General features: G+C 40.9%; 1 protein-coding gene across 7 annotated transcripts in view; it reads left to right on the top strand.

Moving 5' to 3' along the window:
* NCOA7 (nuclear receptor coactivator 7) overlaps nt 1-25,010 on the top strand; it is a 134,124-nt gene that overhangs the window by 9,263 nt on the left and 99,851 nt on the right. For 2 of the 7 annotated variants that reach the window (XM_005858960.2, XM_005858957.2), the window contains exons 1-2: nt 9,865-10,020; nt 14,551-14,664. In XM_005858960.2, coding sequence (XP_005859022.1) covers nt 14,615-14,664 — 50 coding nt within the window. In that variant the 5' untranslated portion in view covers nt 9,865-10,020; nt 14,551-14,614. Of the gene's footprint in view, nt 1-113; nt 260-9,864; nt 10,021-13,811; nt 13,852-14,550; nt 14,665-25,010 lie in introns of those variants that run through there. The other 5 variants (XM_014533768.1, XM_005858961.2, XM_005858962.2 and 2 more) reach the window with 4 other exon arrangements.

The following is a 25,010-nucleotide window of genomic DNA, read 5'->3' on the forward strand; positions in this document are numbered from 1 at the left end:
TTCATTGGCGTGCGGCTCATTTTGGGGGGAAGACCGCTGGATTTTCAGCAGCGCAGGGAAACATATGTCATCGTCTTTTTTTCGGCTGCATGAGCAGATGCGGTTTTTCTGTTTCAGCCGAACGTGGAGACATGGAAAGCGTTGTTCTTGGCATCTAGAAGTCGCCGTGGATTTTTGTGCATTTCAGAGCTGGCTGGCTGGTCTATAAAACAGGTGGCTCAACCCCTCACAGCCCACATTTGAGGGCTCGCTAGACAAGGTGCTTCTAGAAGTCAGATTTATTCCGGGGATGCACGAGGCTGGGGGTCCCCGTGTGGGAGCCTCCTGCTTGGGTGAAGGGATGTGTGTCAAGTGGCAAGTTTGTTACAGGTGTTGGGGCGCTTGCACCGAGTCGCCAGCAGAAGGCAGCCTTGCGAGCAGCCTGGCTTCCAACTAGGTGTTACGGTTTGCATTTCTGAGAAACTGGTGATGCATTCTAGCAGGTTATTATTGTTTTATTTTAAACAATAAGGTTTACAGTTTTGGAAAGTGAGCCATTGTAAGGTCCAGTTGGACATGGACGTATTGAGGTTTAGAGCTTTGTAAGACGAACCAGTGTAAACTCCAGGAGGACTAAACCTTGTTCAATCCCGTAATCCCTTGCCTCTAATGCTTACGGTGCGCTTATTAGTTATTTGTAAGAACTGTTTCAAGTTTCATCTAAAGGCAATTTAGTGTGAAAATGTACTAGTATTTGTCTGTCCTGTGGCCGTTGAAATTTAACTGGATTTTTAAAACTCCTTCTTTGTGTGAATAGTCAAATTCGGTTATCATCTACGTTTGAATTTTGCCATGTTTAAGACCATATGGGTAATTCTCCCCAACTATTAATATAAGTTTATTTCATGTCCCAGCTTGCAAATTTTCCAGTCCCACTGGTAATCACACTTATTTCAGTTAAACTCTGACACGCGCTTTTTAAAAGTACGATTCATGTTTAAAAGAAAATTCGAAGTTACTCCAGAGGTAATAGTGGTTTTGGTTAATAAGTGACATATTAACTCGCTTCAAAGTTGAGTTGTTATGGTTGATCTAATTATAGTGTATTTTGTTACAGGGAAAGGTAAAAAATAAAGCATGTAGAATTGTCTAGGATTCTTAAATGATTCAAAATATATGTTATAGTTACATATTTTTAACTATATGGGTTTTCCTCCGTATATAAAGATATCAGTATATAAGAATATAAGTTTGACAACCAGGGTGGTTGTGAAATCAGGGGCTTGGAAGAGTCAGTGCCTTTCTGCTTTTAAATTTAATGTTTTCTTGAAAGAAATCAAGGATAACTGCATCACATTTCATTTATTTTTTTGCACTATGATATTTCCTGTTCTTATTTTTATTTTTTGATATGTAAGTTTTCTGAGTCAGTATTAACCTCTTTTCAATCGCTTTGTTTAACAAAATTATATGGGTGTGGTTCAGTCATTTGCTTGCTTTCTCCTTGCCTCCTTTTTTTGTCATTTTAATACCTCTTCACCATCCTCACTACATATTACCCAAAAGACTTATTTTCACAAAACAACAGTAAGCTGTAGTTTATTCTTACTGCTTCTCTAGCCTACTTGGATTCTTTCTAAATGGGGAGGAAATAATACTTTTAAGCAAAAGCTGCTAAGATTGGAGGAACCTACAGTAGGAGGACACTTATAAAAAATATGATTCCTTGAAATAAAGCAAAAATTTCTCTCAAGAAATACAGATAATTACATTTTACACATCTTAAATTTGTAATCGAGGATAATGAGCAGTTAATTTACATTGTTCTTCCTTGCACACTTTAAACTTCTCAAAAGAGCCCTCCCATATGGTTTCAGTAAACCCTTTTTACTTTGTTGTAGATAATAAATACTTATTTGTTCACTTGACAAATAGAAGTTGAACCTTTAAACTGCTGGTACACTTGGCCTTGAGATAAATGAAGTATGAGCCGGTTCTTAATCTCAGAATGGAAGAGGCATTTTTCTGTGTGTATCCTGCATGTAAATGTGCCATGCCTCTGTGATTCCATGGCTCACGACCTGTCTGGTGAGCCCCCAGAACCCCTCTCCAAATGCACCACTGGAATGCAATTCTAAGACCTGGATTTACTCTGTCTTATTTTTCTGTATCTTAAGTTTTTATTGCAGAAACCTCTATCTCTTCCTTGCTAAATGTTATTTACTGTCCTTTTTATCCTGGCATAATTTTTTTATTCCAGTCCATTTCACCCCAGCCCATATATTTATTGTTGTTTACATCCAGTAGGATTCACTCAATTCACACATGTTGGAACCAAAATTGTTATGGTTGCAGAAAAAGTATAGAAAAGAAAATGTGTATAGCCTTGAATTTCAAATGTGGGGAACTGGTGATTAAAGAGTAATTATTGTGCATTAATCTCCCCTCAGCAGTGGTGTAGAATGCCTTTGTTTCTGCACATACCAGGGAATATGAGTTGTCTGCTCATAAATTTGATCAGAAGCTTAATTGAGAGAAATAATGTTTCTAGAGGGTTGGCTGAACAAAGGCCATGACATCCACCTTTTCTGGGTATTAGACTGGGAGTCTAGCCTGATCTTCAGAAACGACATGCTTTGGTTACCTTGTTTTGCATCCTTTGCAGCCACCCACCCCCACTCTTGTGTTCACACTGAGGGATTCTGTTAATAAAGACAGTTACAAGAAACCTACTGTTATGTTAGGAGATGAGGTTATTAAATCATGGTCCCTTCTACAGCTCCTGTTTGAAGACCAATGCATGAAATTCCATTCAGTTCTAAATGCCAAAGAAAAGCTTTATTTTCACTGAACAATGAGTATGTCTATTTTTCATCATGCAGAACTAGAATCATTTCCCTTTCTCATTTGACAATGAGGAAACACTGAGTCAAATTTGCAACTCAGTTTTAATAACCCTTTAAAAACCTGTGACCTTAATATTGATATTCTAACTTTCCCTTTGATCTTGAGCTTCTGTTCTACCTTGTTTTTGTTGATTCTGATTTTTATCTAATTATATTTTTCTATTTTTAAGCTGGTTCACATCCTTTGTGGGACAAGACAAAATATAAAACCAAATAAATGAAAATATTTGCTAAATTGATCTCTGGACACAATATGTTTTTGATTAACAATTTAACCAGTTCCATTAAATATGCTTTGAACAAGTATTGCAAGTTTAGTATGAATGAGCTTATATAGCCACATGGGAAACAATGTTATATAGTTTTGCAAAACTAAATTTTTAGCACTTATTGTTTAACTTAAATTTATGTCCATTTATCACTAATTTAAAATTGGTAAAAGCATTCGCTTTAAGTCAAGGGCACGTACCTGGGTTGCAGGTTCATCCCTGGCCCAGTTGGGGCATGTGTGGGAGGCTGCCAGCGATGTGTGTCTCGGTGTTTCTTCCTCTCTCTCTCTCCCCCACCCCTCCTCCTCCCTCCCTCCCACTCTCTCTAAAAATCAACGGAAAAAATGTCAAGTGAGGATTCATGAAAAAAAGAAAGAAATAGAAACTATGAAATGTTGACCCTGATAGATGATATGATCCACCTGGAGAGAGTGGTCCTCAGTATGTGAATGAGGTATTTTTAATTCCAAGTCCAGTAACCAGATGGTGTCCACGGCGCTCAGCTTTATCGCAGAGGGCCTGTCATGAGGTAATTTGCTGTTGACTGATTAACAGAGGATTCACAGACGAAGAATTGAATAGTGTTTGTTCAGCACAGTTCCCGTGGAATCCTGGTGGATGACTCTGATCACTAACCTGCTATGTTGCGTAGAATAGGAAAAACGTGAGATGACGCCATAGGTGTGAGAAACCTCAAGATCTTTCATTTTCTTTCTATAATTCCGACCTCACTGAGCAAACCAGACATGTTGTACCAGGAATTGAGGTGCCCTGAGTAGCAGTAATGGATATTCTAGCCACTGGGTGAGTGCAGCCCCTGCTGTACGGTATAAAGCACAGTCTCAGGCTATTCGTCTGTTGGGACAGCCTGCTCAGTCCTATGGTTCCAGGTGCTTAGAGCTGAGCCCTCAGCGGAGGTTCTGGTGGTTACCCCAAGGTCCTGCCCGCCTATAGGGTCCCACTGAAACAGCTCGTTAGCAGCCCTCTGTTACCTTGAATCACAGCACCTTCCAAAGTAGTTCCAATTTAACATGCCTTAACGCTTTAAAAAGCATTCGAGGAAGAATTTAGTCCAGTTGGGCTGCTATAGCAAAATACCATAGACTGAGTCGCTTTTCCGCAGCACAAATTTATTGCTGACAGTTCTGGAGTCTGGAAGTCCAAGATCAGGGTGCCAGCATGGTCGAGTGTGGTGAGGGCCCTCTTCCGGGTTGCAGACGGCTAACTTCTTTCCCTTTGTGGTCTCTTGGGGCCTCTTTTATGAGGGCTGTAATCGCATTCATGAAGGGACTGCCTTCATGACCTAATCACCTCCCAAGACCCCACCTTATGGCATCACCTTGAGCATTAGGTTTTCAAAATATGAATGGGAGAGGGAGGTGCGCAAACGTTCAGTCTATGCCAGGAATAGAGAATTCACAAAATAGGAACTACAAATTGCCAAGGCATGAAAAAAAAAAAAGCCAACTTGATTGCATCAGGGAAATACAAATTATAATTCGATTTTAAAAGTTCATAACAATGCTGGCAAGGTTTAGGTTGGGTCACATTCCCTTTCAGTGGATGGTGAGGGTATGTTGGTAAACTATGGATGGAGAGCAGTTTAGCTCATGGAATCCCTTGGCACCAGTGATTCTTTTCTAAGCGTACACCCGAAGGAAATCAGAGATGCGGTTGAATTTCAGTGATGCGCACCTTTTCTATGGGAGGCAGGTGGTATGGTAGACAATGGTAAGAGGTGGGACTCTGAGCCAGTTGCCTGGATTGGAGTTCTGTTGCACCATTTACCAGCTTTGTGAACTTAGGCAAGTGAATTTCTCCTTGATTTTCTTGGCTGTAAAATAAAGATAATAGTATCCGTCTCCCACAAGGTATTGAGAATCAGGTAAGTAAATATCCGTAAAGAACTTGGAACCCTGTGTGCCACAGAGTAAGCAACTGTATACGTATTAGTTATCATCAAGGGTGATATTGTGAACCTTTGAGACAAGTCCAACAATGGAGACTTTTTTTTTAAATGATCGTATACCCAACTGTATGTACAAAAAGATCCTGATTTGATTTTAAATTGCACTTGCATAGAAGAAAGATAGGAAAGTCACAGACTGTTAAAGTCCCCCCCCCCGCCCCATGGAATCATAGGAATGATGGGATCATTTTCATTTTTTACATTTTTATTTGTTATCCATATGTATTGCAGTGATACTTGTTAGAAATTATTAAGACGATAGGATTCTTGCATTCTGTGCTTTTCTTTACCAAATGCATATTCATTTTTACATATTTTACTTTCTCTTCCTCCTTTCAAAGCTACTCATATTTCACTTCCCCATCGTCTTCACCCACATGCCATCTGCTTGGTATTTTCTTGTGTTTAGCTCCATTGCTTTGTGTATAGATCAGCTCCAGGCTAGTTCAAGAATAAGTAGACCAAGAGGAATGATTCATGAGATTTTATGGGTGGTGGCTTCCTCTTGGAAGTTTAAGCCAGAGAATGCTGCTTAGGTCATCATGGAATTGTGTCCTCTTCACATTTCAGCCACTCAGCCTGGCCTCCCGCTCTCCCCCTGCATGAACTCAGCACTCCAGGAGGCCAGCATCCTCAGCACCTTCCGTCCTCTTCTGGTGGCGTGCAGACACTTGCCAGGCCTCTTAGTTGAATCAGGCACACTGTTAATGCTTAGTCTGTTGGTCAAAACAAGCCACATGGTCAAGTGGAGGAAGATATACACTCTTCATACTAGTGCAAAGCACCACAAAGTGGCATAGCCATTGTATTATTCTCTTTCAGGGAAGGAATTCACAATTGAGACAGCAATCCAGCCTAGCAAAGGACCGTTTCTCTTTTGAATTCTACAAGAACTTTTTAAAAAATATGTATTTTTATTGATTTCAGAGAAGAAGGAAGAGGGAGAGAGAGGTAGAAACATCAATGATGCGAGAGAATCATCGGCTGCTTCCTACACGCCCCCCACTGGGGATTGAGCCCGCAACCCAGGCGCATGTGCCCTGACCGGGAATCGTATTGTGACCTCCTGGTCCATAGGTCAACGCTCAACCACTGAGCCATGCCAACCGGCTACAAGAACTTTTATATCAATCAACTTAATAAACCTTTAAAAGAAAGGCACTTAAACCGTGGACTGGTTTCTTAACCCAGTCTCTGGGAAAATTCTAGTGGAAACTCATACGCATAATTTGTCTTCAAGAAGAGGTCATAGTATTTCACAGTGCTGACTTCATTTCCTGCTGGGCAGGGCTCCTTGCCCCCTCGACACTTCATTATGCTTTGTCCTGAACCCAACATTTGTGTATTTACCACATTTTAGACTATGCCTGTACTAACCAAAGCACTACTTGCCTCTCTCTGCCTTGTCTTTGCCTGACATGTGAGGCGAAACCAGATAGAATTGCTGTCCTCTTGAGCATGCTCTGGGAGAACATTTGCATTAAGGATAAAACTCTTTCTGGTGAACAGATGATTGTTGGTTGTGTAGCACAATTGAAATGTAACCACGAGTGGTTGCTTTGGGTGTCATCCCACTTCAAACACCTTTCCTAACAACACTGGCCTACGTGACCCCACGTGGCCCCTTTCTTTCCCTTAGTACCTCTCTGTGCATAACACATTTTATTTGGCATTAATTTTTATTATACCTTTTTTCCTGGTTGCTTTATTGATGTAAACTTTATCTCCCTTGTTAATAATGGAAGTTTCCTTGGAGAATATTGAGTTTAGGAATTACATCCTAAAGGAAAACTGGCCAGAACTTTTGAATGGTGGGTAGTTGAAGTGAAAATTCTATGCAGTAACATGGCCTAACGTTAGAGGCTGTTATCAGTGGTTCTGATTCTGGTGTAAGACAAAACTGACCATTCTGGCTTTAACTCATCGCTCTTTGACCTTGAACAAGTTCTTTACCCTTTCTAGACTGCACATTTTTTATCTGAAAAGGATCAAGAATATTGAGACCTTCATACAGTCATAAAGATTATTCTGTGTGGAACTGCACTGACCCAAAAATGTGCTGCATATGGTTCATGTTCAATAAATGTTTAACTGTTGCTGCTTGTTGTCATCATTATAGTCACTAGAACTGCCCAGCTTGAGTTAGTTCACTATATGATTTTAATGTTTAGGGCAGATTTGAGTCTAATGCGACAGGTGTTGTTGAAGGTAGGAATCATAAACACTTGAACATTTGGGTTGATTGGAATCTCAGTGGCTAGAATTCTCTGTTCCATGAACACATTTAATCGCTATTACAGCCCTTTTACAGATAAGGAAATTTTACAGAATTTCCTTATCTGTAAAAGGGCTGGAGAAATGGAGTAACTTGCCCATGGCTACATCTCTTGGAAATACTAGTCTGCAGTGCAACCAAGCCTGCCCTGCTATACAGGTGCCGTGCTGCCTTACCAACATGGGTCAAAGGGGTCAGTCAGTGAGGCACAGAGCATATCGAAAACAGGCAACTTCTCACGTGCAATGTGTATAAAACATCAGCTTCAAAGGAAATAAAATATTTCCAATTAAAAAAATCATTTAAAATATGAGTTTCCCCATAGAACTGAACTTTCTTCTGGAATAGTTGTTCTCAGCGAGGGCATTAGCCCCCACCAAGGTGCAGTTGGTTTGGCATGATTATTGGGGGAGCACTACTGGCAATGAGATGGGGGGAAGCAGAGTTGCCAAGTGCCCTGCAATGAAGGGGATAGTCTTAGACAAAGGAGAACTGTCCCTGTATTTGGAATTTCCTATCTTGTATAGGACTTACGTGAATATTTAGTGGGACATTTTAAAGAAAAAGAAGATTACATCTAAATTGCCATGCATAGAAATATCACTCTGGTTATTATAGCTCTAGTTTTTATTCTAATGTTCCATGCACCCCCCCACTACCCATCCTCTCCTTCTTCCTTCTGCTCTTTCATTTTCCTGTACTTTTCTATATAGTGAAATAGTTCCTGATCTCATGTCTCCTGCAGCTAAACTTGTCCTATGTAAGTAAGCGTAGGCATCCAAGTGTTTCATTATGTCTTCTAATGAACTTGTGCTTGAAAGTTTACTAATTGAAACACCTGTTATAAATTACGAATTGAAATACCTGTTATAAATTACTTTTCTTTTTGGCATTACGTAGATTTTTTTTTTAATAAATTTGAGAATTTACATTTTGAAGTACCTGTTACCAGTTGCTTTTCTTTGGGCATTATATTGATTTCATAAAATGAAGTGTATACGTAGGTTATATGAACTTCATTTCAATATTATAAAAGGAGTATTTGGAAAATATTTACATATTTATTTAGATGAGGGGTGTTGATTTTGATAAGGTTGCGAAGTGCTGGTCTATAGCAATCTCATGACGTGGTCGTTCTGCTTGTGCTCAATCACTACAGATGATTCGGAAGCCACTCTTTCTGGAGGCAGCTGTCTGCATCTGTCTGTAAGACAGTTCTTCCTTACTTGAGCCAAGACCCCTCTCGCTCCATAGCTAATGCCTGGTTCTAGGTATAGTCCTTGAAAGTCTATTGTATAAGCCTAAATCCTCTACCAGATAAGACCCTTAAAATATTTGAAAATAGCTGTCGTTTCATCCCAATTTTTTTCCAGGGTAAACCAGACCAGCACTTTGACCAATATACAGTATATAGTATATAAGTATTTTGTTTATTGATGTTTTGGGTTTTTTTTTAGAGAAGGAGGGCTGGCTAGAGAGAGAGAGAAAGAGAGAGAGAGAGAGAGAGAGAGAGAGAGAGAGAGAATGAGAGAGAAACGTTGATGTGAGAGAGAAACACACCAATTGGTTGCTTCCTGTACACACCCTACCAGGGATCAAACCTGCAACCTAGGTATGTGCCCTGATTGGAAATTGAACCTGCAACCTTTTTGGTGTACCAGGTGATGCTCCAACTAACTGACCCACCTGGCCAGGGCCTGCCTTTGTTATTTTTTTTAAAATATATTTTATTGATTTTTTACAGAGAGAAAGGGAGAGAGATAGAGAGTTAGAAACATCGATGAGAGAGAAACATCGATCAGCTGCCTCCTGCACATCTCCTAATGGGGATGTGCCCGCAACCAAGGTACATGCCCTTGACAGGAATCGAACCTGGGACCCTTCAGTCCACAGACTGACACTCTATCTACTGAGCCAAACCGGCCAGGGCTGCCTTTGTTATTTTATTTTATTTTATTTTAAATATATTTTATTGATTTTTTACAGAGAGAAAGGGAGAGAGATAGAGAGTTAGAAACATCGATGAGAGAGAAACATCGATCAGCTGCCTCCTGCACATCTCCTAATGGGGATGTGCCCGCAACCCAGGTACATGCCCTTGACCGGAATCGAACCTGGGACCTTTCAGTCCGCAGGCCGACGCTCTATCCACTGAGCCAAACCGGTTTCGGCTGCCTTTGTTATTTTAAATGACAGCATGGCTTTGAGAAAGACTGAACACCCATTATATTTCTTTATGTGTATTTTCTAAAAGGTAATGTCTGCATAGAAAGAAACATTTTGGTCTGTTCCTTAAATGGCCAAACTTAGTGTGACCAAGCCTCAAAGTATGTGCTTGTCATTTTTTCATTTGTATAATAAGAAACATGTTTTGGGGAAAACAGTTGATGGACATCATGAGTATACACTGTTTTTCCCCCCGTCTGGACTGGTTATACCTGAATGTGTGAGATGTGAAGCCAGAGGCCACCTGGATGGTGCAGGTCACACTGGTTGGGTGGAGTTAGGAAGTCCCCAATAGCTCTGTGCTTGAATTCCTTCTGCGTAGCAGCACCTGGTCTCAAACAGGGAGCACTTTGCTGGCAATCCAGACCTACTTTGTCTTCAAGACGCTCTTATGCGGTAAGGATGGTGGATGTGCCATTTTTATTTGAATAATGAACTAGATGTCGGTTTAAATGGACTATCCTGATTTAAGATCACAAAAGTAAATATTTAGATAGAAGTGCTTCCTCATAAAATTCTTTTTGGTCTGTAATACACCGTAAATGCAAGATACTCTTGTAATTCAGTGCTTGGATGAATCGAGAGTTTATTGATGTGAGGAAAAGTCAACAGTAGGTGGAAGAGGGGCTTTTAAGAAGCCCATTATAACCACTTGTAATGGAAAATGTAGTTCGCATTAGAGATTGATTTAAGGATCTTTGGTTCTTCACTGAAGCATGAAGGCTGCCGTATGGTGCTCTGTGCAAATGATGTTGATACATCTTTCACTGATCTCTTTCTGGTTAATCTGTTGGTGTCTAGAGTTGAAAGGGCTGCATCTGTCTTGTTTAAGGAATATAAAAATTCCCTGAAATTGAAAAGAAATCAACGATTAGCATATTTTAAATTTATCGAATAGAATAGAGAGAGAGAAAAAAAAAAGCTTTGCCAGTTCTAGAGAGATACAGCAGCACCAGATGTCAGTTCTTGGATCATTTAATCATTTTTCTCTTGTGCATATTTTTGTCAATATTTTTCCACTGGAACTAAATATGCGTTTCTGGCTCGGCTTGCAATATAAAAATTTTCCAATTAGATTGTTATGACTTCATTTTTATTCATGAGGGGAAATCTAATAAAGAGAAATCATCGCATATGGTGGTGTGCAGGCGAGGAACTTTAAAATAAACCACCTGGCATTCTAATGCTTTCTGGAGTCCAAGAGAGGCTGGCTTGAGTCTCCATCCCCCGTCCCCAAGTAGTTCTGCATTTGGGAGGAATCCTTGGATTTCTATCAGTTTGCCATATCAGTGATACAAATCAGTTTGCCGTATAATTGACCTTACCCCAAGTCTAGATTAGTTACTTGCGTGGCTTTTACATGGGTTTTCTTCTTCGTTCTATGTTACCTATTTAGTATATATAAAGTATAAAGAAAATATGAAACATGGTGGTTTTTGACTTGAAGGAACTTTCGGTTTGTTTACAGCTGGGGAAGAGGCTAAGGGAGGTGGCCTTGTCCGTTGTCACCCAGTGTAATTAAGTGCCTCCCAGTAAGTGATAAGGGGTATGTGAAATAAGCTTAACGAAGAGAGAGAAGGGCACACAAGTGGTCAGGGAAGACTTCAGAGCAGAAGCGGGCCTTGTGCTAGATCTGGTCAGAAGGAAGACTGTAGCAGAATTGCTTCAGAGTTGGGGAAAGAGTAAAAGATGAAGGTTGCGAGCTGGGTAATTCATGCAGGCCTGGCCTTTCTCCATCAATGCGGTCCTGTCAGAGGTCTCAGTGGCCCACTCCCGCAGTGCCAGCTGCATTTGTCATAACCTGCGGAATTTATGCTGAGAGAGTGGACGCTGCTGGTTCCAGATTTCTTTTCTAGCTCTATCCACATGCTTTCTGGCTCCGCGGTTATTGACTGGCATTGAAGTGTACACCAAACTGGATTTGTGCCGATTCCACTGCTGCTGTTGAACTAAGGAAACTAGTACCTCTCAGCCTCATTTTAATGGATACCAAACTCATAATGTGGTTGTAAGGATTAAAAGAGATAACGTATGCCGAAACCGGTTTGGCTCAGTGGATAGAGCGTTGGCCTGTGGACTGAAAGGTCCCAGGTTCGATTCCGGTCAAGGGCATGTACCTGGGTTGCGGGCACATCCCCCAGTAGGGGATGTGCAGGAGGCAGCTGATCGATGTTTCTCTCTCATCGATGTTTCTAATTCTCTATCTCTCTCCCTTCCTCTCTGTAAAAAATCAATAAAATATATTTTAAAAAAATAAAATAAAAGAGATAACGTAGATAATATGTTAAAATAAATGACTTACAGTAGGCAGGCATCATGATTTGTTTGCTTTTCCTACCTGGTAGCCCCCTGTTGTCCTTGCCTGAATGTGTCTTGCCCTGTTCACATCCTTACCTGTGCTCAGGTGTGTTCCCTTTTTCTGGAATGCTCTCTCGTTTTCCTCCTTGCCTATTGAAATCGTCACTGCCCTGAAAGATTTACTTTAACATCTCAATCAAAATTGAACTTTGGGTCCTTTGGATTCCAGTAGTAGTCTTTGGGACAGCTCCAAGTTACTAACCCTACTACATTTTAGTTATTTGCATAACTCTTATTTTCCCTACAGGTTGGTCAACTTGAGGGTGGAGCCCATGTCAGGGACGAGGAGATAAAACAGTACGAGTTCAGGTGGTGTCCCCAGACTGTGTTTCCATACAGGGACTTGTGTGTAGTTGTCATGGTTTCAGGGTGTTCTCATCATCACCCTGGCCCCCCTCCTTAACCACAACCATATGCTGGTAATTTCTAAATCTTTTTCTTTAGCCCTAACTGCATTCTTGTGCTTTAGATGTAATCACACATCTTGTGAATATCTCTAGCTGACTAGCCTATGGGCCCCTCCAAAACAGCATGTCCCGAACCTTCTTTCATCTGTTTATGCTCCCCTGTCTGACCCCTTCATGTAAATTGTATCATATCTGTGATATCACAGTCTACGCAGACCCTGAAGCAACAACTCGGACATTCTTCCTTTCTTCCTTTCCCATGTTGTCTACATTGAATGAGTCATCAAATCTCAACTAATCTGCCTCCTAAATATTTTTTGAATTCATTCCTCCTCTTTCTGTGTTAAATATTGCTACCTAAATGTGGGCCTTCTCTCTGAAGTAGTTTTACTGTAATTTCTTTCTAATAGATCTGCTTCACCCCTATGCTTCATTCTTTTTTTAAAAAAAAAAATTGATTTTGAGAGAGAGAAGAAAGGAGAGGGAGGGAAGGAGAAAGGAAGGGAGAAAGAGAGAGAGAGAGAGAGACATCCATATGTGAGTGAAACATTGATTGGCTGCCTCCTGCACATGCCCCAGTTGGGGATCAAACCTACAACCTGGGCATGTGCCCTGACTGGGAATTGAACCGGTGATCTTTTGGTGCATGGGACAGTGCTCAACCAACTGAGCCACACCGTCCAGGGCTATGTTGTATCCTTTTAAGACCATTTTCTACAATCTGCATATATTACTCCCTCATGTAAAACCCTATGGTGGCTTCCTTTCATACACATCAGAGATATTTAATCTTGTGAACCATCTCTGGTCAGTTTGGTGATGTCTTCTGCAAGGGCTGCCATTGGGTTCAGTGTGACTGCTTGGTGTAGTGAAGGGGGTGGGCAGCACATAATGCATAGCTAGGATGAAGCTCACGCTTTTTAGTGTGGCATAAAGGGTCTTCCATGACCTAATGTTCGCCATGTCTTCATCCTCAGCTCCCACCGTTGCTCTGCTGCACATTTACTAGTAATCCTAGCATAGGAGGGAAATACTGTCTTCTTGCTTTTGCTCAAGCTGGACCTGCTTCCCTGTACCCTTTAACTAGGAAACCCCTGCTCATCCTTCAGATCTTGGTGTGTGTGAGGAGTGCATAAGGCTGAGTGTTCTTCCTCTAGGCTCCAGTGGCACCCGTGCCTTCTCCATAAGCAGCCCATTGACTGGGAATCCTAAGTGTTTCCCTTGCAAGACAGTACCTTCCATTAGGGCAAATATCATGTTATATTTATCTTTGGTCTCTGGTACGTATTCCAGCACCTTTCATGTAATATGTATTGTGCATTGTTTAGTGAGTTGAAATGAATTAGTAAATAATTTGATTGCTCCACACTCTTTGCTTTTACTTTGATACCCCTTTCGGGTGTAAAGACAGATTTCGGGCAGGTTGGTGCTCTGCAGAAAAGTCAGGTCTGTGAATCAGGCAGTAAGTAGACACTGGGAATTTCTGAGCAGGGCCGTGGGGATGAAAGTGGTATTTAAGGAAGACTGATCAGGAGACAACCTTGTATTATAGGTTTAAAGTGCTCCCGGGAAGCGTAGGTGCAGGGAGCAGGGGTGGAGAGGCAGAGGCAGAGGCAAGTGGGTGAAGCCATGGGGAACAGCTTCCAGAGGCTTCGAACTTTCATTTCCACGTGTGCTCCAGTGGGATGGTCTCGCTGGCGTGTTTCCGAAAACAAAATAGAACAGTGACGTGATTTTTATTTTTAAAGAAAGGACATTCTTGTAAAACACCTAGCTGATCCATTTTCCATATGTATGAGACATAGTCATTATTCATTACTTGAAAAGAGTGATTATGAGTTTAAATATTTTTTAAAAATTAGCTTCTGATAGCTAGCCTAAACTCTTCCAAAGCCTGTGGTTTTCATTTCAGCACATTTTGAAATAATTGTTAATTAGGAGGAGAACACTTCAGTTTCTTTTTCTAGCCGCCTTTTATTTTTTAGTTTTGTTAAAATTAGTCCCCCATGGGCGTTTGTACTTCATATGACTCATGTGGTTGTGTTGACTGGTAAAGCTTTTCTTCCATTTATTATGGGATATGTTCCCTCTGCTTTAATCTTAATATTGGCCATTGTAAGTGTCTTAATTTATAGTCGCTTTGTTGCTTTTTTTATTACAGGGTTATGACTCATTGATTAAAAAGAAGAACTTCCCCAAATACTTTGCACTTTTAACTTCATATTATGGATACCAAGGAAGAGAAGAAAGAACGGAAACAAAGTTATTTTGCTCGGTAAGCATTTGCTCTGCAAAGTTATATCAGTACTTTAAAAAAAAATTTTGAGAGGACTTTGTCTATATTCTTGGTATTTTGTGGCTTGTGATTGTTCATAAACAGAGTAGGCAACCTATAGAAGTTAAATATACTTTGTTTCCTGCTCTGTAGCTTAATTGGTTGAGCTATCACTAAAAATCTATGGCATATTTAAAGTCTGCTCCCTTCTGTGTGGGGTATCCATTACTTAAAACGTATTTTTGGTTGGGGGCTGGGTGGAAAAGGCGAAGGAATTAAGCAATGAGAACTCATAGACACAGAAAAATAAATAGTATTTTTGTAGGAGGTTGGAATGGATGGAAATTCTATCAATAGTATCCATGTCATTTTTAAACATTTTTTATTGATTGATTTTAGAGAGGAAAGAAGAGAAAGAGAGAGAGAGAGAAGCATCAATGTGTTGTTCCACTTATTTATGCATTCATTAGTTGATTCTTATATGTGCCCTGACCGAGGATGGGACCCACAACCTTGGCGTATCGGGACGACTCTCTAACCAACTGAGCTACTGGGCCAGGGGCTGTGTGTCCATGTCATTTTTAAGGCTTGAACTCATCCAACATATATACATTTGTTAGTATCTGGGAGAAGTAATCTAGTACATTATCAGTTACTATTTACAGATATAGACATCTATATGGCAGCCACTCACTAATCACAATAAAATGAATAAGCTAAAACATTTGTAAATCAAATCATTTTTGATAATTAGAATGTTTTGAAAATCAGAGTGAGAAGATAAGCTTAAAAGGATCATTATTGTCTCCTAAACTGAAATACTACTTAAGAACTGAATTCAGGCTCACCACATCCCCAACCCCCTATTTATGCTCATTAAAAATTCACGTCCTGCCTGGCAGGTGTGGCTCAGTGGTTGAGCATTGACCTAGGCACCAAGGATCGCCAGTTCAATTCCCAGTCAGGGCACTTGCCCAGGTTGTGGCCTCAACCCCCAGTAGGGGGTGTGCAGGAGCAGCCCATCGATGTTTCTCTCTCATCAATGTTCCTATCTCTCTCTTCCTCTCCCTTCCTCTCTCTCTAAAAAAAAATCAATAAAGACATATTTAAAAAATGCATGTCCTGTTTTCCAAAGATAAGCCTTGGAAACTAAAAGCCAAAGTTATTTGTTGATGTTTTCATCCAGAAATTAAGCTAGGTTTTGGATTATTAATGGAAAAAGGAAGGAAGTGAATATTTAAGGAACTACTTACTGTGTGCCAAGTGCTTATACTATTTTTTTTCAGTCTTCATAATAAACCTGTGTCTTAGGTTTTCCCCCTGTTTTACCAATGAGGTAATTAAGAAAGTAAGTATTTTGTCCATTTCATGCCATGTAAGAGTCTGTATTCAAATATAGGGTTGTTTCCAAAGGGTGTGTTCCAATTAGTAATAGTAAACCATGAATGAGAGGTTTTGGAAAGCAAGAATTAAACTACTAATTGTAGTGAATTGAAATGTTTTTCACTATTGGGACTATAGAGAGTAACAAGATTGTTTGGGCAAGGAAGACATCAGGCATCAAATGGGTGAAACATTAGAAAGGTAGGACACAGAATAAATAAGAAGTGTATAGTGATTTTTAAAAAATGCTTTATTTTGAGATAATTATAGATTATAGATTCGTATGTAGTTGTAAGAAATAATACAGAAGTATCCTATATTTTTCATCCAGTTTCCCACAATGGTAAAACCTTATGTGACTATCCTATAATATCACACCTAGAAAATTGACACTGATACAATTTACTGACCTAATTCAGACTTCACCAGGTTTCATAAGCACTCATTTGTGTTTGTGTGTGTTTTTTGTGTATATTTAGTTCTGTGCAGTTTTATCACATGTGTAGATTTGTATGGCCACCATCACAATCAAGATGCAGAGCAATTCTGTCAAAAAGATCCCATGTACCATCCTTTTGTAGCCATATTCACTTCCTTTCCTCTACCTTCCACCCCTCAGAACCACTAATCTGTTTTGTTTTTATTATTTATTTCAGAAAGGAAGAGAAAGAGAGATAGAAACATCAATGATGAGAGAGAATCATTGATCAGCTGCCTCCTGCACGCCTCACACTGAGAGGATCGAGCCCACAACCCAGCCATGTGCCCTGACCTCCTGGTCCATAGATCAATGCTCAACCACTGACTGAGCCATGCTGGCCAGGCCACTAATCTGTTTTCAATCCCTATAATTTTTGATATAAAAAATATTACTAAATGGGATCATATAGTATAAAACCTTTTGAGATTAGATTTTTTTCACCCAGTATAATGATCTTGCTATCTCAGTTTATTCACTCTGCTGTGACAAACTGTCACAGACTGAGTGGCCTTTAAACAACAGAAATTTATTCCTCACACTTCCAGAGGCTGGCTGTCTGAGGTCTGGGTACCAGCATGATCAGGTTCTGTGTCTGCACAGAGCCCACTTCTTGGTTCATATTGTTCCTGGTGGGGAGACCTCCTGTCCCCACCTGTTGCCAGTGGAAGTGGGCTTCTTGCGATGTCATGAGAACAGGGATTTTCTGAGACTCGCACAGGAGAATGAGTGATACTTATTTGTGTGGAATTGGACCCCTGAGTTTCCAAGGTCCCCTCTCCCTCCATCCTGCCTTGGAAGAAGTCCAGCTGTGTCTTCAGTAGAGCTGGGGTTAAAGCCACTGCCCAGAACCTCTGTTCCATTGTTGCACAGTCCAGTCCAGCATCAGGTGAGCTTAGCTTGTGTTCCCAGCTGGAGTCCATTGTGTGGGGGGTCCATATGGCCATGGGCCAGGCAGCTTCTAGGGCCGCATGGCTAGGGAGGGAACATGGGCGAGTGCAAGGAAGCAGGAGCCAGGCCAGAGGAACAAGAGAGAGAATTGCTTTGGGGATTTTATCCTAAGATTTCATGTGCTTGCAGTGTCTGCACCCCCTCTAGCCAATCCATGGTTTCCCAGGCTAGACTGACAGGCAAGTGTCTTCCCTACGTCACCCCGACTTCACTGTGCATGCGTCCATCTTCCATTGGTCCAGTCCCCTCCCCCAGTGATCTGCAGGGAATGGGTCCGTGGCTCCTTGTGGGGAGTGTTAAATGGCAGCTTCCTGGTGAGGCTGCCTGGATGACCATGAATGTCTGGCCTTCCTGTGCTTTCTTCCTGTTATTAATATTAGCTAGCTCATTACAACAGTGACAGTATAAGGTTGTCCTCTTGTTCTAACCCAGTGGTTCTCAACCTGTGGGTCGAGACCCCTTTGGCGGTCGAACGACCCTTTCACAGGGGTCGCCTAAGACCATCCTGCATGTCAGATATTTACATTACGATTCATAACAGTAGCAACATTACAGTTATGAAGTAGCAACAAAAATAATTTTATGGTTGGGTCACAACATGAGGAACTGTATTTAAAGGGCCAGAAGGTTGAGAACCACTGTAACCACACATGATGGAAGGGGCAAGGAGCTTTCTCAGGCCTTTTTTTTACAAGTGCACTAATCCTGTTTATGAGGGGTCTGCCCTCATGACCTAGTTACCTCCCAAAGGCCCCCACCTCCTAATGCTACCACATTGGGCATTAAGTTTCAACATTTATTAGTTTTTCCTTTTATGGATTGTGCTTTCGATGTCAAGTCTAGCAACTCCTTGCCCAGCCATAGGTCTTGAAGATTTTTTTTCTTCTTAAAGTTTAATAATATTAATTTATATTTAAGTTAGTAACAAGCTTGAGGTAATTTTTATAGAAGATGTGAATTTAGATCAGGATTTTTTATTTTATTTTTTGCCTATGGGTCCCCTAAATAGTGATTTCAAAAGCTACTAGTATAGTGCCTGCCCTGGCCGATGTGCTCAGTGGATAGAACCTCGGCCTGTGTACCAAGGGGTCTCAGGTTCGATTCCCAGTCAAGGGCACGTACCTGGGTTGCAGGTTCAATCTCGGCTTTTTTTGGGGCACGTGTGGGAGGCAACCCCTCCAATCAATGTTTCTCTTATATTGAGGTTTCTCTCTCTCTCTCTTTTTCTACTCCTCCCTCCCTTCTACTCTCTCTAAATATCAATGGAAAAAATATCCTTGGGTGAGCATTACAGCGACAACACAAAAAAACCCAAAAAGGAAAAGCTATAATGCCTTCTCAGTCTGAATCCAAATTGATTCCAGGAGTAAGGGTGGCTGGTGAACAACCTACTCAAAGTTAACCACTTCTTGTTCTTAGGATGTAGAGTTAGGGAAGTCCCTTAAACTGAGAATGCAAGATGACATGAAAAACAGAATAGTGTTTTCAACTCAGAAATGTTTGCTTTGATCTCTTGTGAAAACTGTTCTAACAATACTTTAAGAAAAGCATGTAAAAAATGAAGTGTGACCTTAGAAGCATAGACATAGAACAAGAACAAAAATCAGTGGTGCTATTAAGATAGTATGTCAGCATGATTATTTACTAGGAATTGAGAGAGAAAGACAAAAAGACAAAACCATAATTTAAACATTATAATGCAAAATTGGTCAACTTATTGAAAACAAAAAGCAAACAACAAAAAAAACCCTTCATTATCAGAAAAGAGGCAGCCAAAGTTATAAATCTTTTCAAATACCTTCTGACTAAAACTGTGGCATTCCATAAAATCAGTTACTGATAAGGCCAGTTTCTGACAACACAGGGCTGATTTCTCTGGAGCCTTGTGCCTAAGGGCAGTCCAAGCAAGATCTCCAGAGAAGAATGTGAAGTCAGGCAAAGGGCAAGACCAAGCTGATGCAATCACAAGTCTTTGGGAGTGTGCAGGGAAGATCAAGAGGAAGGTCTCTGCTGATTTCTGCCTGCTACCACCCACAGTATTGCTTTTAAACTCTGCTCACCCTCCCCCATCCCTTTTCCCTTAAGAGTAGTTATGTAGCCTGTTTTCTTTTCTTTCTTTTTTTAAAAAAAATATTTTTTATTGATTTCAGAGAGGAAGGGAGACAAGAGAGAGATAGAAACATCAATGATGAAAGAGAATCATGGATCTGCTGCCTCCTACATGCCCCCTACTGGGGATCGAGCCCACAACCCAGGCTTGTGCCTTGACTGGGAATTGAACCCGGGACCCTTCAGTCTGTAGGCTGATGCTCTATCCATTGAGCCAAACTGGTTAGGGCAAGTAGCCTGTTTTCTTGGTGCACTGTTTTACCACGTATTTTCATAATCATCATGTGGTTGTGTTTGCTAAATAATCCTTTATTTACCTCCTTTGCTGACGTTTCTCTCTCTTTCTGAATTTAGCATCAAAGAAAAAAAAAGCTTAAAATTTTGGTTTGAAATTAGCGATTTGAGGATCATTCAACACTTCCTTTCTTATAATTTATCTTGAAATACACCTTTGTAACTCTAAATGCAAAGAGTGAATTAGCATCACTACTAGATAAGTTTATTCTGGATAAACCTTAAGGAGTTTGAGGATCTCCTGACCCTAGCCCACCTGGTTTTCAGGATTCTCAGTGTTGTTTTGTACCAGTTGTTTATTCCAGATCTAACAACTCATGAGACATTTTCCCGTGCATTTCCAAAGAATTTGTATATACAAAATTACTATGTCATATATGTGTGTATCAGTTCCTTGCTACTTGACAGGTTTGGAAACCAAATGAAAAATTGAATTATTAAAGCAAATTATACTCCCTGTCCTACCCTCTGGAGTGATCCTTATTCACTATGGCCCCGTGCCCTCTTCCATCCCCTCTTCCACACTCATTTCGACATTATTTGGCTTTGGTAGAATTTAGAAGCCATGTAGTGATTTTTCTGTAGGTCCCTTTATGCTCTTTGTATGTGTGTTTGAAAATTCTTTAAGAACATAATTTTCAGGATGGAGGATTCATTCAGGATATCAAAAATATATTTTTAGTGGACCCCCCCCCCCCCCCCCCCATGAGGGCTGAGGGAGCCTGTGAGCAGACCGTGAGTGGTAGAAACCCCCCAGGGGACTGTGTTGTTCACTTTGGTTCCTCTCCCTGCACTTTCTGGTCCTCCCACTCTTTCTTGGTTATCAGGAAAAGCAGAACTGCCTGTCTCCTATTCTCTTTGCTCACTCACCCCCTGCAGAGCCAGTGGTAAGCGGCAAAAAGGGAGATGCTGCTCTTCTTTCTGCCTCACCCCCACCCCCAAAGATGCAGAATATAGAGCACATCTTAGCGCCCATCCCCACTCCCCGGACATCTCCCACCTCTGTCTCCAGCCTTTGCTCTGCCAGTTCTTCAGCTAATGTTTGAAAATCACGTCAGTGTATAATCTTGGCCAAGTTTTCTAAAATCCTTCATGCTGTATTGTTCAATGTGGCTAATAATAACCCACTAACAAGAAGTCTTCAAAGAAGGAAGCATCCCAGCTGAACCAGGAGAAGAAGCCCAAATGGGACACAGCAAAGGGGACCCAACCAGTTCTGTCCCTTGTCCACACTCATAGAGGGTTGACCTCTTCTTCAGGGAGGAGGACCTGATATTTGACCACCGGACTATTTTTTATTATTCCGTATACTACATAGTAAGCTGTGTAGCTCTCTTGCTCAAACAAAAGCAAACCGCAAACCAAGATAGCTGTGAAGATTGGTGTAACATGCACAGAGTGCCTGGCACAGTGAGTTCTCGGTCACTCCTGTGAAAACAAATCATGACCTTAATGTCTGTGCCTACCTACACCTTCTTTACCCAAAAGAATCCTCATCTTAATACCCCACTCCCATCCCGTGAGCTGCTCCCCTTGTTCAGACCAGGGAGGCAGGAGCAATTACAACAATGCCAAGTGAATCATAGTTTCCCAAAGGCACGTAGTTATGAGCACAGCTAGGTTCTGGAGTATCATGAAGTCTAATTGTATAGTCCGAAGGGCTTTCCAAAATCTGAGTCACCCTTAACAGTTGGACCTTAAACCCATGAGGGGAAATTGTTAATGCTGTGTTGGTCCCATGCCAGGCACTTTATATATATATGTATCAGTTTCACAACGCCTACTGATTCACATATACATATGACAGATAAACTGCTAATCAGAGCCTCACCACTGGTGTTGCTTGACACAATCTCATGACTCCAGTAGTTGTGCCAGATACCCTGACCCCTTAGTCCTCAGGTGGCCAGAGACACAGGCTGGTCACCTGTAGCCATGAGCAGCATCTTACTCCAGGGTGCAGTGTAAGTATTGCCTTCTTCTGAACATGCTTTGATGTGATAAAGTTTGGGAGAAGTGGTCCAAATTATCTTCATACCAAGGCTTGGATATAAAAAAGTTTTCATCTCCAATTATGTCTTGGCATATTTGGCTTTTTAAAAAATATATATATATTTTTTTTATTGATTTTTTACAGAGAGGAAGGGAGAGGGATAGAGAGTTAGAAACATCGATGAGAGAGAAACATCGATCAGCTGCCTCCTGCACACCTCCTACTGGGGATGTGCCTGCAACCAAGGTACATGCCCTTGACCGGAATCGAACCTGGGACCCTTGAGTCCGCAGGCTGACGCTCTATCCACTGAGCCAAACCGGTTAGGGCTTATTTGGCTTTTTCAGTCCTGACAACGTAACATTAATTTACACCAATGTAAATTAATTTGCAGAAATGCATCCTGTGAGACCTAACTTATAAGCAACCTTTTGTAAAATAATTTGTTTATAACATGAAGACATCCCATATTATGTGTCTTGTCAACTTTATCCATCCATGGTATAGTTGATGTCAGAGTATTAACCCACCAAAGCAGTAAGAAGCATGCTGTCTGTATACACCACCTGTGTATGTCGATTTTGATCCATTTTACTCTCTAGGTTTGTGTCTTGTCTAAAAATACTTGCTGCCTAGCCCAGCCGGCGTGGCTCAGTGATTAAGCATCGACCTCCCACCTATGAACTAGGAGGTAGGGGTTTGATTCCCCATAAGGGCACATGCTCAGGTGCAGGCTCGATTCCCAGTAGGGGGCATGCATGAGGCAGCCGGTTAGTGATTCTCTCTCATCATTGCTGTTTCTGTCTCTCCCTCCCTTACTCTCTGAAATCAATAAAATAAATGGAAATGATTGCACACATACATTTGGACAGAAAACCTCAGCTTGCCCTCTTGGTCAGGTATAGAGTCTAAGATTCAGTGGCAGAAGTCACCTGCATGGGTGTGGCTGCTTGATCTGCAACGAGGCTGAGGGCACAGGGAGCGCTCCCCCTCTCCAGCCCCGCAGAGGCAGTCTTTGAACCCTAGGAAGGAGCTTGTCTCTTTGTGGTATGTCTTGCTAACAATTAATACACCAAATATTCAAGAAGAACCTTAGTATGTCCAAGATTTGAGGAGAAACTTTATTATTACCAGTTGTTGGATTAGATATTTAGTCAGATTGCAGATTTCAACTGAGTCATTACTTGAAAAGCAAGTAGAACCATTTGCAGTGCTTAGCAGTTAACTCTCAATATTTGATTAATACTTTGTTTTCTCAATGCCAACGGATTCTACTAAAACTTAATCATAGCATTTGTTAGTACTTTACAGTGTGCTTTCTGTCCCTTTGTCCCCACAGTGATCTTATGAGTAGATATCAATGCAGATTATGAATAAATAGTTCAGGGGGTTAAATAACTTGCCTCAAATCACTTAGCCTTTAAATGGAGGGTCTGAGCCCTGAATCCCAATCCACTTTGTCAGTATCTCTGATTATTTTTTTTCATTCCATGTCATGTCAGTTTGAATTGCATGAAGCATGAATTTTTACTTCGTCTGAGAGGGGGGATTAGAACATGATGTTAGCATCATAATGTGATAAGTAGAAAACATTGTACCTGGGTCTGAAAGTAGACTTGACTGGAAACCATGTTTGATTTCGATTTCTGAGAAGCATCCCAGAGGACTGTGGATGCTACTAGGGACACGCGCCTGCAGTGACCGCACACTCCCCAGGACACTTTCCTGTCTCATTGTCCTGCTCTTGTTTGTTTGCATGTTCACAGATGGGCCATCCGGAGGGTGGAGACCCTGTAATAGTTCAGTAACCCTTCCTGTGCCTTGTCAAATTGTGGTTGGCATGTAATGTGTTTGTTTTTTTTGGTTTTTTTTGCTAACTGGCAGACTGAGAATATCTAAAACAGCTTCTTTAATATAGAATATAAATGGTCTGTGAGCCTTCATGTTTATAACTGCAGACTTTTCAGGATTCAGCAGTACTATTAATCTTAACAAAGATTAGGAATATTTTAAAACCATTTCCTGTGAAAAAGCTGTTTGTGCCTCATTTGAAAATATTACCAATTAAATTCTTGCATGAGCTGTAATGTTGTTAAGGTTGATGTTTCCTATTTTCTTGATGGAGTTCAGATTAGGCAGCTCTTCAGGAAACATTTACATATTGTTTGTCATACGTTTATGGGGAAAACATCCATGGATAAGCTTGATCTGATAACATTTTCAGGAAATCATTAACTTTTTTCTACAGATTAAAAAAGGCTTATAAACATTTACACAGTCTTAGTTGAACTCATAACTTTTTGCTACACTTTTAATGAACAGGAAGAGTTACTTAATTTAATTCATGTTGAATACTGCTTATCAACCTGTAGATTACAAACCCATTGGAGCCTCATGAAATCAATTGAATGGGTAGGAACCAGCAGGTTTTTCAATGGAATGGAACAGAAGCGATTACTCTGGATTAAACTAGACAGATTAGAAAATATCAGAGTGTGTTGTATGTAGTCACATGAAATTTCTGTTTTAAATACTTACATTTATATGATAAGAAAATGACTCATTGATTTAGAGGATCTTTGGTGGTTAGTACACTGGAAGTGAGTTTATTTCTCACTTGAAAATGAAGTTCTTTGAAAATTGTCACTCTAATACACGTTAACCAGTGGTTCAAAGATAGCTGTACTTAAAGTATCTGTTATCCTATCTAATCTAATCCTATCTAATAAAAGACAAAAAGGGTAATTAACCCTACCTCCGCTACGCTTCCCATTGGCTAATCAGCGAGATATACAAATTAACTGCCAACAAAGATGGCGGCCGGCAGCCACACAGCTGAAGCGAGCAGGAGGTTTGCTTGCTCCAGTGATGGAGGAAGCCAAGGTTCCCCGCCTGCCACGGCCTGCTCTAAGCTCCGAAAGCAACAGCTCCAAAAGCAACAAAGTTGAAATTATAGAAGCTAAACAAATCCCAAGATACCTGCTTTCAGCCAGCCGCGGCCTCAGAGCTGGGAGCGCCAGTGAAGGCAACAGAGTTTCAATTATAGAAGGTAAATCCCAGAATTAAAAAAAAAAGAAAAAAAGGAGAGGCTGGGAGCTTCAGTTGCAGGCCAGCCTGAAAACGGCCCTCAGCCCCTCA

The sequence above is a fragment of the Myotis brandtii genome, unplaced genomic scaffold (assembly GCF_000412655.1).
Source record: "Myotis brandtii unplaced genomic scaffold, ASM41265v1 scaffold123, whole genome shotgun sequence".
NCBI classification, from domain to species: Eukaryota; Metazoa; Chordata; class Mammalia; order Chiroptera; family Vespertilionidae; genus Myotis; species Myotis brandtii.